This window comes from Sphaeramia orbicularis, chromosome 15 (assembly GCF_902148855.1).
Source record: "Sphaeramia orbicularis chromosome 15, fSphaOr1.1, whole genome shotgun sequence".
Classification (NCBI taxonomy): Eukaryota; Metazoa; Chordata; class Actinopteri; order Kurtiformes; family Apogonidae; genus Sphaeramia; species Sphaeramia orbicularis.
In genome coordinates this window covers 18,248,802-18,262,832 of record NC_043971.1, presented here as the reverse complement: position 1 = coordinate 18,262,832, position 14,031 = coordinate 18,248,802, and the positions used below count along the sequence as shown (strand labels likewise).

Below are 14,031 nucleotides of genomic sequence, written 5' to 3'. Positions count from 1 at the left end.
CCTGGTGCTTCGGTTTCCTCCCACAGTTCACACATGTTAACAGGGTTGGGTGGGTGAACTGACTCTAAACTGTAAACAGGTATGAATAATTATTTCACAATCTGTGACAGATTCATAACCCATTCAGGGCGATCCAGTATGAGCTACATAGGCCATGGCCCCGTTGGAACAGTGACAGATAGATATGACTAACAGTTTTAAACTTGCAGCAAAAGGTTGTTATGACCCTGGGTCATAATTTGTCTATTTATATGTATATGTATGTGTTTTCTGTTTAGTGTGTGTTTTCCCCCCGTCCTGTAGGTGTGCTGTGCCCCTTTTGTTTCCGTTTGTTGCAGGTTGCTGATTGGTGGAGCATGATTGCCCAGCCCTTTAAAGATGGCCCTGGAGCTCCCATCCTTGCTCGCTCTTGCCTCCTGTCAGCTCCCAACCCTGTGTTCGTGTGTGTGACCGTCAGTCTTCGTGCTCGTGGAAAACTCCGATTGTTTGTATTTGTAAATAGTTTTTGTTAAATCGAACCTTTTTCTGGTAGGGGAGGTCGGCTCTTTTGTTTTCCCATTTTCTCCTGTTTTTGGTTAGATAGTTAGGTAAGTTTTCTGTATTTTATTTCTTGCATTTATTTTGGATTAGGAAAGTTAGTAAATTGTAAAAGAAGGTATTTTGTTTGTTGTTTTAGCCGCTCCCTCCCCTAACCCTTCCTTAGTTGTTAAAACAAAAACACTGATAATAAATATTGTGAATCTTAGTTTTTGACTGACGTGTGTGCTTGGGAGCTGGGAGGGGACAAAAGTTGAGCCTATTATGTTCGCCCTGGTGAACCCCTAGGCCGGGGCGTAACAAGGTCTACTGGGAAAAATAATGTTTTGCCTTTGAGGCTTCGTCTGGCTTTAAATCCAGTCCTCATGGGATTAAAGCTGCCCAACCCGACTGTGTTTATGAGACTGTGGCCCATATAGTACAACTAGCTTGGCTGTAGAAAAAATATAATAATAAGTAGATCAAAACAAGCTCTCAGAAATGTGTTTTTCACTTACTATCTAAAGATAGATGGGAGAAATCTATTGATGAAAAGACGATTAAATTAATTAATGCATCTTCCAGCCAAGAGGCAATACGCCTTCTTCACAGTGTTAAACCAATATGCTATACTGTAGTAGAAAGAGACCAGGCCTTAATAAGAAGAAATATGACGACCAGGTTAAATTCAAGTGCCCCATTAAAACTTCAGTAGACATTTTTTGTCATCATTTGGCAAAAATCTTATAATAACTTTAAAGTATATTGTAAATCGTTTGGCCCGAGAGGAAACTACACTTTTGCAAACTTCTGCAGATTTTGGCCAATAACAGATCATTCCAGAGAGAGAGGATGTAAAAAGGACCCACCCTGCACAGACTCTGAGGAAGAACATGGCAGCAGTGAACCCATCAATAATGTTTTACACTTTTCTGTAGCAGTCGAATGAAAAAGCACTCCATTTTTACCTTCATATAAATTTAGCTTTTTTTTTTTAAATTTTTTATTCTTTCCTGATTTCTCCGTACTGTAACTTTAAGTGTTGACAGATCATATCATATGATGATCCCTTGAGGTAAACTCACAATTTTCTCACCTCTCCTTGAATACAGGTAAGATACAACCAAACTAAGTTTTCTTTTAATCTTCTCTGCATTCTGGAGGTTTATTACCTCCACCAAGGGGTATTGTGATCACTTTGCTTTGTGTGTTTGCGTGTTTGCATGTGTGTTTGTCTGTTAGCAAGATAACTCAAAAAGTTATGGACGGATTTTCATGAAATTTTCAGGAAATGTTGATACTGGTACAAGGAAGAAATGATTACATTTTGGTGGTGATTGGGGGAGGGTGGGGGCTCTCCGAGTGCTTTTCTTGTTCTGTATGTGATGGCTTTTGTTACTCTTTTCTGGCAATAGAAACTCTAGATTTTTGCACAATTTTGGACTGAAATATTACAATATTTTGTATCCACATCCACATTTTCTCCTACAAACAGCTCTAGTGTTAATATTATTTACTCAGATTGTGGCACCATATTTTGCCCTTTTGGAGTTTTATAATGAATTTTGGTACAAATATAAAATCTGTGTAAATCAGACTCCAGGATGTACTTATGGTAATTCTTCATCATCATTCTTTCAAAAACAGAAAATAACGCTTTACACAAACACTGCAGGTTAATGTCGACTGAACTGAACAGTCACTTAGCAACATGTGCTAGCGACAATAATGCTACAAACCCATATGAGTTTTTGCCATAGATTAGTGCATCACTTCCAGTAAAACAGGGTGCGATAAATGGGTCTTCCTGCTGAAAAGTAAATCCTATACATTTCAATCACATTACAATCATACATTTTCTTTGCAGTCAGTTAAGTGTAGGCATCTTCCTTACCTTCTCATAACGTGTCTCCATGCAGAGGAAGATAATGTAAGCCGTTGCACAGGCCAGACATCCTTCCAGGTACGACTGACCGCCGATTTTTTCAGCCTCCACATAATAAGAGTTAAGTGTCTTCACCGTCTGCTCGAGTAAAGTCCGTTCAATCTACTTACAAACACAAATAAACATCCAGACACAGATATGGAAGCAAACTGTAAGAACTGGGAAAATGAAAAGTGTCATGACCAAAGCTGTTAGTCTATAAGTGTTCAGCTGTAAAACACCAAAGTCAAAGACAGCAGCTGCATTCTGCTCAGAACCAAAGTACTTCTGCTTTGTCAAACAAGTGGAAAACAGACATCACTTGCAGAATATTAAGAAACCTGAGGCCAAAATGAAAAATGACTCAATGCAAATGGTGATTTTCACCTGGCAGAAACCATTTGCAGTGAGTTAATGTAGTTTTAAAAAAAGACTCCCGTTGTGTTTCTAAGTCTATATGTCAAATGCTCTGTAAGAGTAACGTCACGTGCTGATACTAAAATAAAGAGCTAAAAAGAATAAAACAATTATCTCCCTGGGTTTCATCATGTAAGAGCTGCTGCAAAAATGTGCATAATCTGCAGGGAGAGCCTCAAGGATGTCTAGCGTATCATCATATTTTATGTCTGTACATTTGATTTATAATTTCAAGGATTAACAATATGATGCAATCTCCTCTGAGTAAAATGAACTCAACATCTGATGTGTTCTGGTCTCAGTTTTCTTAACTCTGAACTCACTAATCACCTGTGCTACTCTGAACACTTTAAGTACTACTTAACTTAATTTTTGGTCATAATATTTGTCTGTATGCGGGCAAAGTCAAGGGAAAGTTAACATCTGGTCAAAAAAAATTTACAATAATCTACACCAAATTTATATTTTTGGGTAGGTAATTACTTGTATTTTCAGGAAAATGTATTTGAAATAAGAAAAAAAATTGTGAAAAAAAATTGAGGAGTTTTATGAGTGTGAATATTTGTAGAGTGACAAAGTTTTCTAGCGTCATTCTGGGCTGATTTTATAAACTCTCATAAAAAAACTAAATTTATTCCAAATACATTGATATTTGACTATTATATTATTTATGTCATGTTCTAAATACACAGTGTTTAAAATTAATAAACGCATATATCTATACAAAATATATTTGAATACAATATTAATATTATTTGTATGATGCAAATATTGTAAAAAAAAAATGTATATGATATTGATAATTTAAAAAAAAAATACTTAAGTTGATATTGACTTTTGTTGTCCATTCGTGACGGTTCCATTTTTCAAAACTCTTTCTATTTAAGTATGATAAAATATATTTTCCTCTAACCAATTATTAGGTTGTAAAATAGAGGGTTTAAGGTATACACTGAATACATTTTAGGATGAAAATGTCATAGAAACTTCACTTTTGAGAACTTTGCAGTTCTTGCAAAAAACAGACGTTAATTTTTTGTCCATCCATGACGCAGTAGTTTTTGACATTTTTCATTTAAAAGTATTTGAAACAAAATTTTCCCTTATGAGTATGTTTAAGACAGCATTTAGACCTTTCCAATTATGTGGAATATTTGTCTTAAACTTGTCTGGTTCAGAAGTTCTGAATCAAAAAGTAGTGGGCTGTCCATCCGTGACGCCCTTGACCTCGCCCACGTGTATGTGTTTGTGCTCACCCTGTTGTCAAGTTCTGAGGGGAACTTAGTCTGGAAACGGCAGACGGTTCCTTCGCTGTAGTCTCTCTGGATGAAAACCTTTGTGACCAGTGATGCGCTGTGTCTCAGCTCCTGAAGGTTATGAAACTGCACAAGAACAGAAAGACACAGAGGGAAAACTCATCAATCTGCAGTCCAGACACATTCACAGAGCTAAAGTTCACCTTAAGGGGATATAGTATGGTTGCTACTTTTTATCATTTATTTATTTATAGAAAGACCTATTTTTATCAGATTCCTGCATAAACTGGTAAAACTTGTAATGGAGTTTCGTTGCCTTTCATTATGAGTCAAAATCTCATGTCAAAATGTGTTATGTTGGGAAAAAAAAGGAATAAAAAAACATCTCACATTAAACAGGTGTAGTAGACACATTGAGGATGGTATCACATTTATACTGCACATCAAAAGCACAAGCACTATCACTGCTTTGCTCTTGTATCAATTGGCCAATTGAAGTAATAGACTCCTCTTTACAGCACTTTGGTGCTGAGTGCTATGTTTTACACCCAAACAGTCATTCCCTTGAGGAGCATACAACAGTGAGCAAGTGGGCCAGTGAAAACTTGTCCCCTGCTGATCTAAATTACTCCCCTCAAGAGGATGGTAATTAGAGATAGAGTAGGAGTGAAAAGGGAGGAAAAGGAGAGAGGGATGAAAAAGGGGGATGAGAGAGAGAGAGAGAGAGAGAGAGAGAGAGAGAGAGAAAGAGAGAGAGAGAAACAGGTTGTTTTAGCGTTTTAGAGACTCAATATTTCACCATAAAAACATGTTCCTGTCTTATATTGTTGTAAGTTAGATGCAGGTGAAATGACCAAAATCTGCAGATACGGGTGAACTTTGTTGATCTGGGGAGAAATTCACTTTGTTCATGAATTCAAGAAAAAGAAAGAAAACCAAACAAGAAAACAGAATTAATGAACACGCAATCATCAGTCCATGAATCATCAGACTGAGGTGTTGTAGAGTCTGATGGCATTAGGCATAAAGGATCCTCTATACCCCTCAAACCTGCATCTATCACAGCATGTATAATTATGCAGCACAATGCAGTAACTGCCTGCGAACCCAGGGTAGAAAATAATCAACTTCCCTGGAAACAAAACCCACATCACTTGAGACAACTCTTGATTATAAAGGTGCATTACCATCATCAACTGTTGCTCTAAAGTCATGTGAAAATATTCTAAGCAGCATCAAAACAATACACGAGAATACAGCTGTCCATGAATGCATAACAGATATATTGTTAGATATTGTATAGAGAAATTAACCCATAACCAGTGCTACTTTTGTGCCAGTTCCCAAATGAAGTTTTCTTTTTATTTTAACCTTTCTTAAGTGATTTATCACCATTTATTATAACATTATGCTTTGTATTAGTGCTATTTTTGTGATAATCATAAACTTTCCTTTATTTAATTGACTGGTCATGTAGATGTTCATAAAAAGCTCAGAGAAAAGTTGAGGGTTATTATATCAAATAAGAGAAAACTGATGAAAAAGTGACTTTTTCAACTAAATCTCTTAACTTAACTGAACATAAACCAACTGTCTCCATCCACTGTCATTGATCAAACTCCACAGGTTTTACTGGTGAATCAATGTTGTAGAAGATGACGGTGTTTCCACGGTAACTATGGAGTATCTGAATGTCCAAATGGGACATATATGATGACCATGAAAAGATGACAAACTGCATTTTACACCAATTTTTTACATGTATTGATAGGATTAGAGGATCAACAGGTATTAAACAGTTTAGATCAGTAGATGGTTTGTGTCACTGGTGCTTTTTTGAGTCTTTACGGGTTAAACTATTGTTCTAATATAATGTTAGAGCTTTACCAGTAGACATATATCCATCATTACACAGTATATAGCATCACATCTGTTAGAGCCATTTTTTGTGCTTCGGTTAAAAAAATCATATTTATATTTAGAATTGATTTCTTATTAATAATTTATGTATATTATATGAATGTTGAGTAATAATAGCTAAGTCTTGACATCGTTGTGTGATGCAGTCTTATTGGCTGTTATGACCCTGGGTCATAATTTGTCTACAGGGTGGGGAAGCAAAATTTACAATGAACATTTAGTTGTTTTTTCTCAGCAGGCACTGCGTCAATTATTTTGAAACCAAACATATATTGATGTCATAATCATTCCTAACACTATTATCCATTCCTTTTCCGAAACTTTTGCCCATATGAGTAATCAGGAAAGCAAACGTCAAAGAGTGTGTGATTTGCTGAATGCACTCGTCACACCAAAGGAGATTTCAAAAATAGTTGGAGTGTCCATAAAGACTGTTTATAATGGAAAGAAGAGAATGACTATGAGCAAAACTATTAGGAGAAAGTCTGGAAGATACTATTAAAGAAGAATGGGAGAAGTTGTCACCTGAATATTTGAGGAACACTTGCGCAAGTTTCAGGAAGCGTGTGAAGGCAGTTATTGAGAAAGAAGGAGGACACATAGAATAAAAACATTTTCTATTATGTCAATTTTCTTGTGGCAAATAAATTCTCATGACTTTCAATAAACTAACTGGTCATACACTGTCTTTCAATCCCTGCCTCAAAATATTATAAATTTTGCTTCCCCACCCTGTATTTATATGTATATGTATATATGTTTCTGTATAGTGTGTGTGTTCTCCCTCCTCCTGTAGGAGTGCTGTGCCCTTTCTGTGTCTGTTTGTGTTGCAGGACGCTGATTGGTGGAACATGATTGCCCGGCCCTTTTAAAAATGGCCCTGGAGCTCCAGTTGGTCCTCTCTCTTGCCTACTGCCAGCTCTCAACCCTGTGTTCCTGTGTGTGTGACCGTCAGTCTTTGTGTGCTCGTGTGATAATTCGATTGTATATAGTTGTAAATAGTTTTTTCGTAAATCGAACCTTTTTCTGGTAGGGGAGGCCGGCTCTTTTGTTTTCCCATTTTCTCCTGTTTTTTGGTTAGGGAGTTTAGGTAAGTTTTCTGTATGTTATTTCATGCATTTATTTTTGATTAGGTAAGTTAGTTTGAACTGTAAAGAAGATATTTTGTTTGTTGTTTCAGCCACACCCTCCCCTAACCCTCCTTTAGTTACTTAAAAAATAAATACGGTGAACTTTAGTTTCGACTGACGTGTGTGCTTGGGAGCTGGGAGGGGACAAAGTGAGCATATTACAGGGGTTGGACAAAATAATGGAAACACCTTAAAAAATCAACAAAATATAATTTAATATGGTGTAAGTCCGCCTTTTGCGGCAATTACAGCCTCAGTTCTCCGAGGTATTGATTCATACAACTTGTGAATTGTTTCCAAAGGAATTTTAAGCCATTCTTCAGTTAGAATACCCTCCAACTCTTTTAGAGACGATGGCGGTGGAAATCGACGTCTTACTTGAATCTCTAAAACTGACCATAAATGCTCAATAATGTTGAGGTCTGGGGACTGTGCCGGCCATACGAGATGCTCAACTTCATTAGAATGTTCCTCATGCCATTCTTTAACAATTCTAGCTGTATGGATTGGGGCATTATCATCTTGAGGTGAAGGTGTTTCCATTATTTTGTCCAACCCCTGTATGTTCGCCCTGGTGAACCCCTAGGCCGGGGCGTAACATGGCTGCTAAGATTATAAAAATGCAAAGAAAGAGAAGCGGAACCGGAAGCCTGGAGCCCAGGAGCATCACATTCTTTTGACCGTTACGTAATTTAGGAATTCATCTTATGTTTGTCCAAATTTAAGTAAAGACAAGAAACAGAAAAGTTGGATTCCAGACCCTTTGTTTACTGATACTGTCGCGTACAGAAGAACTCCGAGGTTCACGGCAAGTGAGTTATCCGCCGCACTCACAGCATCATCCAAACTTACTTGCGTAGTTGCAAAAATGCAGTATATGAAAGAAAATATTTTCCTTCAGATATCCTTGCCAAATTTCAGCTGCCTACAGTACTGGTGTTGTTATTGCTGAAAGAAAGCCAAGCCTCTGTTTATGAGGTTACTTGCATGTACAAGCTCCTGAGAGTAGTGTTCATATAAGCAGACACAGTACAGTGCCAGTGTTTCATCTTTATATAGGGTATATCATTCACAGCCCAGAATAGCATCCAAGCTGCTATTTTGTCTGTTAACAGCCAAAATCATCCCACAGCCACTAGACTTCTCTGTGTGCCTCAGCTTTTAATATTCTCCTGTTTGCCTTCTCTGTCTCTCAAACACTGCCCCCCTTCTTCTCCTCTCCAAGCTATCTCCGGGCCATCATGATGAACAACAAGCCACTCTATTAATAGAAGCAATTATCAGGACACTATTGAACATCATTTATCTAAGTAAGAATCATTTGGCCCAATGTCAGGTTCATTTCTATTGTACAGGTCCTTTGTTGCTTTATCAGGGCTCTGGATGGCAAAAGCCGGCAGACCAAAGGATGTTGTAGAGAATAGCAGAGCTGATGTTTCAGCTGATGGCCACTGGCAGCGGTCCACAGGCATGTGACTGAACCTCATCAGTCGGTTTTCCACTGAAACATGCGCTGTATTCAGGCCAGTGGGACGTCTTGGTATGTTTTGGCTCGTTGTTGACCTGCTGCCCTCTGTCTTACCTCTAAGTTTTACGAAAGTTTACAGCAGAGAAAAGCAAGCAGGAGTCGTATCTGTTTAAGACTAATCAATGGGTCGATCCATTTCTCCAAGTCAGACTCTTAAGGGAGGTATCACTTACAGCATGACTGATTTCAATAAAGTTTGACAGTTCAAGAGTTTAAAACAAGGAAGGGATGTTAATACAGTTCAAAACTAACACATTTAAAGGAGTTTTATGCAAAATTTCAGTTTTCAAATGTTAACAAATGACCTAAAAATATCATTAAAGTGTTCAGGATGAAGAGTTCTGAAGTTGTGCCAGAGATGATGATGTATTGGATCATAGAGATATGAACTGAATAGAGCACAGGTGTCAAACATGCGGCCCGGGGGCCAAATCCGGCCCGCCAAAGGGTCCAGTTCGGCCCGTGGGATGAATTTGTGAAATGCAAAAATTACACTAAGATATGACCAATCCTTTTAGTTCAGGTTCCACATTCACACCAATTGAATCTCAAGTGGGCAGGACCAGTAAAATACTATCATAATTACATATAAATAATGATGACTCCAAATTTTTCTCTTTCAAAATGTAAATATTTTCATGTATTTACACTAAAACATAGTATAATTTTGCAAAAAAATGTAAATAACCTGAACAAATATGAACAACCTGAAATGTCTTAAGAGAAGTAAGTACAATTTAAACAAGATTCTGTCTGTTATTAAATGTTTTGTGTGTTTGTAGATCCACTGTGATCGGTACATTATAATGTACATGTGTAAATGATAAACTGAGGCCGAATATTGATAAAAAATACGTTTATTTTTTCAGTTTGTTCATGTTATTCACATTGTTTGAAAGGATAGTTTGTAGATGTAAACTTTTTCATAATGTAAATGTATTTTTTTCACTCTGAAACATAGAGAAAAGTTTGAAGTTGACATTATTTATATGTTATTATGCTATATTGTTAGATATGTTATGTTATTTTACTGGTTCGGCCCACTTCAGATCAAGTTTAGCTGAATGTGGCCCCTGAACTAAAATGAGTTTGACACCCCTGGAATAGAGGTATTTCCGCCAAAAGACTGTCAGATTTATGTGACCACTAGAGGGAGTAGTGAGTCACTCTGCCGGTGAGAAAAGGAAACCCCACTGAGCCTTTGATGAAAGTGTCCAAAAGTGACTAGATGTGATGAGAACCATTAAGAAACAACTTTAGAGTCAAAGAGTGACAAAGCGATAAAAGCTAGGAACACTATTGTTGTTTTCGCCACTGAACACAGCTCTAAATGAAAAGAATGGAGTTTAATGCTGAGATCACAGTATTTCTGCTACAGGTGAGTTTGATTACGAATCATGAAAATGTTAAGCTATTTTATTATTTTTATGTGATGTTATTTTCTTTGCTAAGTTGTCGTTTGTTGATCCAAGATTCAGATTAGACTGTGACGAGTCTGACCTTGTTTGGACGATTCTAAACTGATCTTTAGTGCAGCTATCGACAACACAAACCTTACAGAAAGGTGATTTGTGGTTTTATTATGACGATTTTCTGTCTAAAACCAGAGCTACAAGCTAACAGAGCTACAGTTGCAGAAAAAAAATTATTAGACCATCAAAAGTCATCAGAAACAATGGTTATGCAATCAACTGGTAACTCCTGTGTGTATCATGTGACTAAAACAGACAGAAAAGAAAACATGGAATGCCTAAAAGCACTGTTTTTGTCAGTACAATGCCATAGATATTGATTTAATAACTGAATGTGATTTTGGTTATTATCAAGACAACATGGAAAATGGATAGATATCAGCTCTGAAATTAAACTGTTTTGAGCTTTTTGTTGTTATCATTATATTTGTCCAAACATATGTACCTTTAGTCACACCAGGCATTAAAACGAACAAGAAATTGAAGAAAACAAGGGTGATCTAATATTTTTTTCCATGACTGTATAATATAAACCATCAGCAGACACAGCACATAATAACCAGCGATGAGTTTTTGTTTGAAGAAAAGAAAACTTGATGATACCATAATACAGATGTGTGTAAACAACGAGCTTTACACTTTATTCAGTGAGTGATTCAGTCTGTGGATACATAGTGTTGATTCCTTAGTGGTTTTAGTAGTACTAAGTGTGTTCAGGTACGCAACTTCTCAACTTCCCCCGGTGGTGAGAGTTGGGACCATCAATACTACATAGAACCCCTTTAACAACAGCGGTCCAATTCTGACACTCGAATGCTGACAAACTGGGACTCTTTGTTCCATCCTTTAAAACTTTGCCTGATGGGAATCTATTTATTGTTCCTTGCTTACTCAACCACCATAGTTTACGTGCTTTTCTACAAAATCAGTTTATCCTGTCTTCAGCAACGCCTCTAACCAAAAAAAAAAAAAAACCCCCTAAGGAAGTTGGGAGAAGCAGCTTGTGCACCTTATAAAAACTCCTGACAAAGTGGTCCAACTGTGTGGCTGCGTTTCTATAAGTGACGACTTCATAAAACATTTTTTTCTGGTCATGTGGTCTGTTTCCATGAGAGTCATGAAGATAAATGTTTTCTATTGGGAGAGTGCTGATGTTTACTTTTCTGTGTGGGAGATCGGGGTTCAATCTAGTCTATTCCTGTATCTAAATATAAAATGCAGGCAGACAGCAGCGTTAGAGTGTCATAATAATCACACTGGAGTCTATTAAGAAACTGTGCATCGTGTTGCCCTGCCTGACATCGCCTCCCACCCACACCTCATTTAATTTTAGTTAAGGGTGCATATTTTTGCAATCTCACTGAACTCTGAAATTAAATGAAGAGAAAATAACTCACCAATTAGGGAACTTATCAAAACAATTTAGATTCAACAAAGAAGACATAACTAAGCAATTAAAATCGGTACAAAAAGATGCACTGCCTCATTCGGTATAAATACACTTAAAGTTTTCTTGCTTTATAATGAGGGGGGAGTTTATGTATAAAATCAGTGTGCACATCATTAAAGTTTTATCATGTTTCATAGCAGATATAAGCACTAGATACACATTCATGACTGAGACCAAAGAGACTTTTTAATTAAAATAACAAGACCCCTAAGTTCAATCAGATGCATCGTCCATCCCCTCATCACAAGCTGTTCATGCAGTTCTTTTAACTACCGGCAACCCATTAGTGACACACTTTACTTTCAGCTGGCAAACTTTACTTTATATAATCAGTGACTATAACCTCTGGCCACAAAAAATGTAAATAGTTCATCTGGAGTCCAAGTGGACATTTGAATCAAATGTGAAGAAATTCCTTTAAGGTATTCATGAGATGTTGCACTCAGGGGTGATGAGGTCACAGTGGCATTGACCTTTGAAAATGGACCACCAACTTCCTTTCAACTACCCTTAATCATTATCTTATTTCCAAGAGTGTTTATGCTAATGTTGACAACATTCTGACATGATACAGTTGCAGAAAAAATTATTAGACCACCCTTGTTTTCTTCCATTTCTTGTTCGTTTTAATGCCTGGTACAACTAAAGGTACATTTGTTTGGACACATATAATAACAACAAAAATAGCTCATGAGAGTTTAATTTCAGAGCTGATATCTATCCATTTTTCCATGGTGTTCTTGATAATAACCAAAATCACTTAAATTCTTACATCAATAGCTATGGCATTTTACTACCAAAAACAGTGCTTTTAGGGATTCCATGTTTTCTTTTGTGTCTGTTTTAGTCACATGATACACACAGGAGTTAGTACTTGATTGCATAACCATTGTTTCTGATGACTTTTGATGGTCTAATAATTTTTTTCCGTGACTGTATTTATTATTATCACTACTACTAATAAGAAAAATACTTAGAATAAAACTATGTATATAAAAACAGCTGAAGATGCATATAAACAGAAAAATAGTCCTTCCTCTCAGATTCTGTGACTGTTTCCACTGCTACTTAAAAGTGTAGTACTTGATTCCATAACCATTGTTTTTGATGACTTTTGATGGTCTAATAATTTTTTCCACGACTGTAGTCCTGAAATATTGGATTTTACATGTAACAAGAACTAAAAAACAAACACATAAATGCCTCCAACTTACAGCCTTTTATCATCATTTTTACATCATATCTCTTTAATTCTTACTGTAATGCCCTCCCGCTACTAGTGTCCTCCAGCTTGTACACGCGGGTCTGTGTGACTCTTATTGCCCTGACATGTTTCCTTGTTTAGTCACTCCAACTCAAGAAACACATAGCAACAGTATGGGTGAGTGCTGCCAGTGGGCAGAAATTGCAAAGGCCACACACAATTACAGCAAGCACAATAATGCACTCAGAGTTAGATTTGTTATTCTCTTCTGATAGCTCTTTCACCATTTTTCATACTGTCCGCTCTCTCTTCATTGCTTCATAATAGAACTGGTTTACTGCCATTAGGAGCATGATTTTTCATATTTACGGCCAAGGCAGGCAAGTTAGAGGTCTATAAATCATAAAGTTTAGACAGTGTTGACAAACCAGTCAGATTTCCATGACATCTAGGTGGAAGATCAGTAACTGTGGGACCAAAGCTGGAAAAGGAAATCTTTCTGAGGAAAAAAAAAAAAAGGTGGAATGGTGTCTCAGTAGAGAAGTGAGCCTGTTCCAGCCTCTCAGATGATTACCCTGCTTCAACACATTATTCCTTCACAGTGTAATAGTCCAGCCAGGGCTAGCCTGCAGACTGAGAGGAGAATTTGGCAGTAGTGGACTTAATGAATCCAGAGACTATCCATGCAGCGCAGTGTGCAGTACAAGCCGATTGTAACTCACTCACTTAGCTTCATCATGCTGACTGGGCATACAGTGAACACCATGGAATGAGTACTAATATTATATGAAGAGATGGGGGAAAGAAGGAAAGGAAGAGAGAGATGGATGATGCCTTGGATAGGAAGTAAACTGTGCTGTGTAGCTCAGACTCAACCACTGATCATTACAAACTGCAGCAGCCTGTTCACATTAAATATGCCATGGATAATTGATGGACCTTGGACATGAAATATGTCCTTCCTCCACACGCTGTGTTTATGCGCGTGCATCTGTTCTAATGTGTATGTGTGAGCATGCAGCTGATGGGCTTGGACAAGTAAACTGGCAAACCACCCAGGAAATCAGGGAGATGATGCCAATGTCCTGCAGGCTCAGAAGAAAAAAACATCCTCATTAATCCCAACAGCTGATTGAACCTTTACCTGCAGTAACATCATGCCTTCTTTTACTCATATGTTGGGTATATTTGAAGATCATAACCATATGAAAGCA

At 37.2% G+C, this 14,031-nt stretch overlaps 1 protein-coding gene across 1 annotated transcript in view; it reads right to left on the bottom strand.

Annotated features, from left to right (window-relative positions):
- The window catches only part of golga7bb (golgin A7 family, member Bb), a 29,281-nt gene that overhangs the window by 14,220 nt on the left and 1,030 nt on the right, over positions 1 to 14,031 (bottom strand). Inside the window, exons 2-3 of the mRNA XM_030155185.1 lie at positions 4,114 to 4,239; positions 2,411 to 2,563 (exon numbers count right to left, since the gene is read on the bottom strand). Of these exons, the coding sequence (XP_030011045.1) occupies positions 2,411 to 2,563; positions 4,114 to 4,239 (279 nt within the window). The remainder of the gene's footprint in view (positions 1 to 2,410; positions 2,564 to 4,113; positions 4,240 to 14,031) is intronic.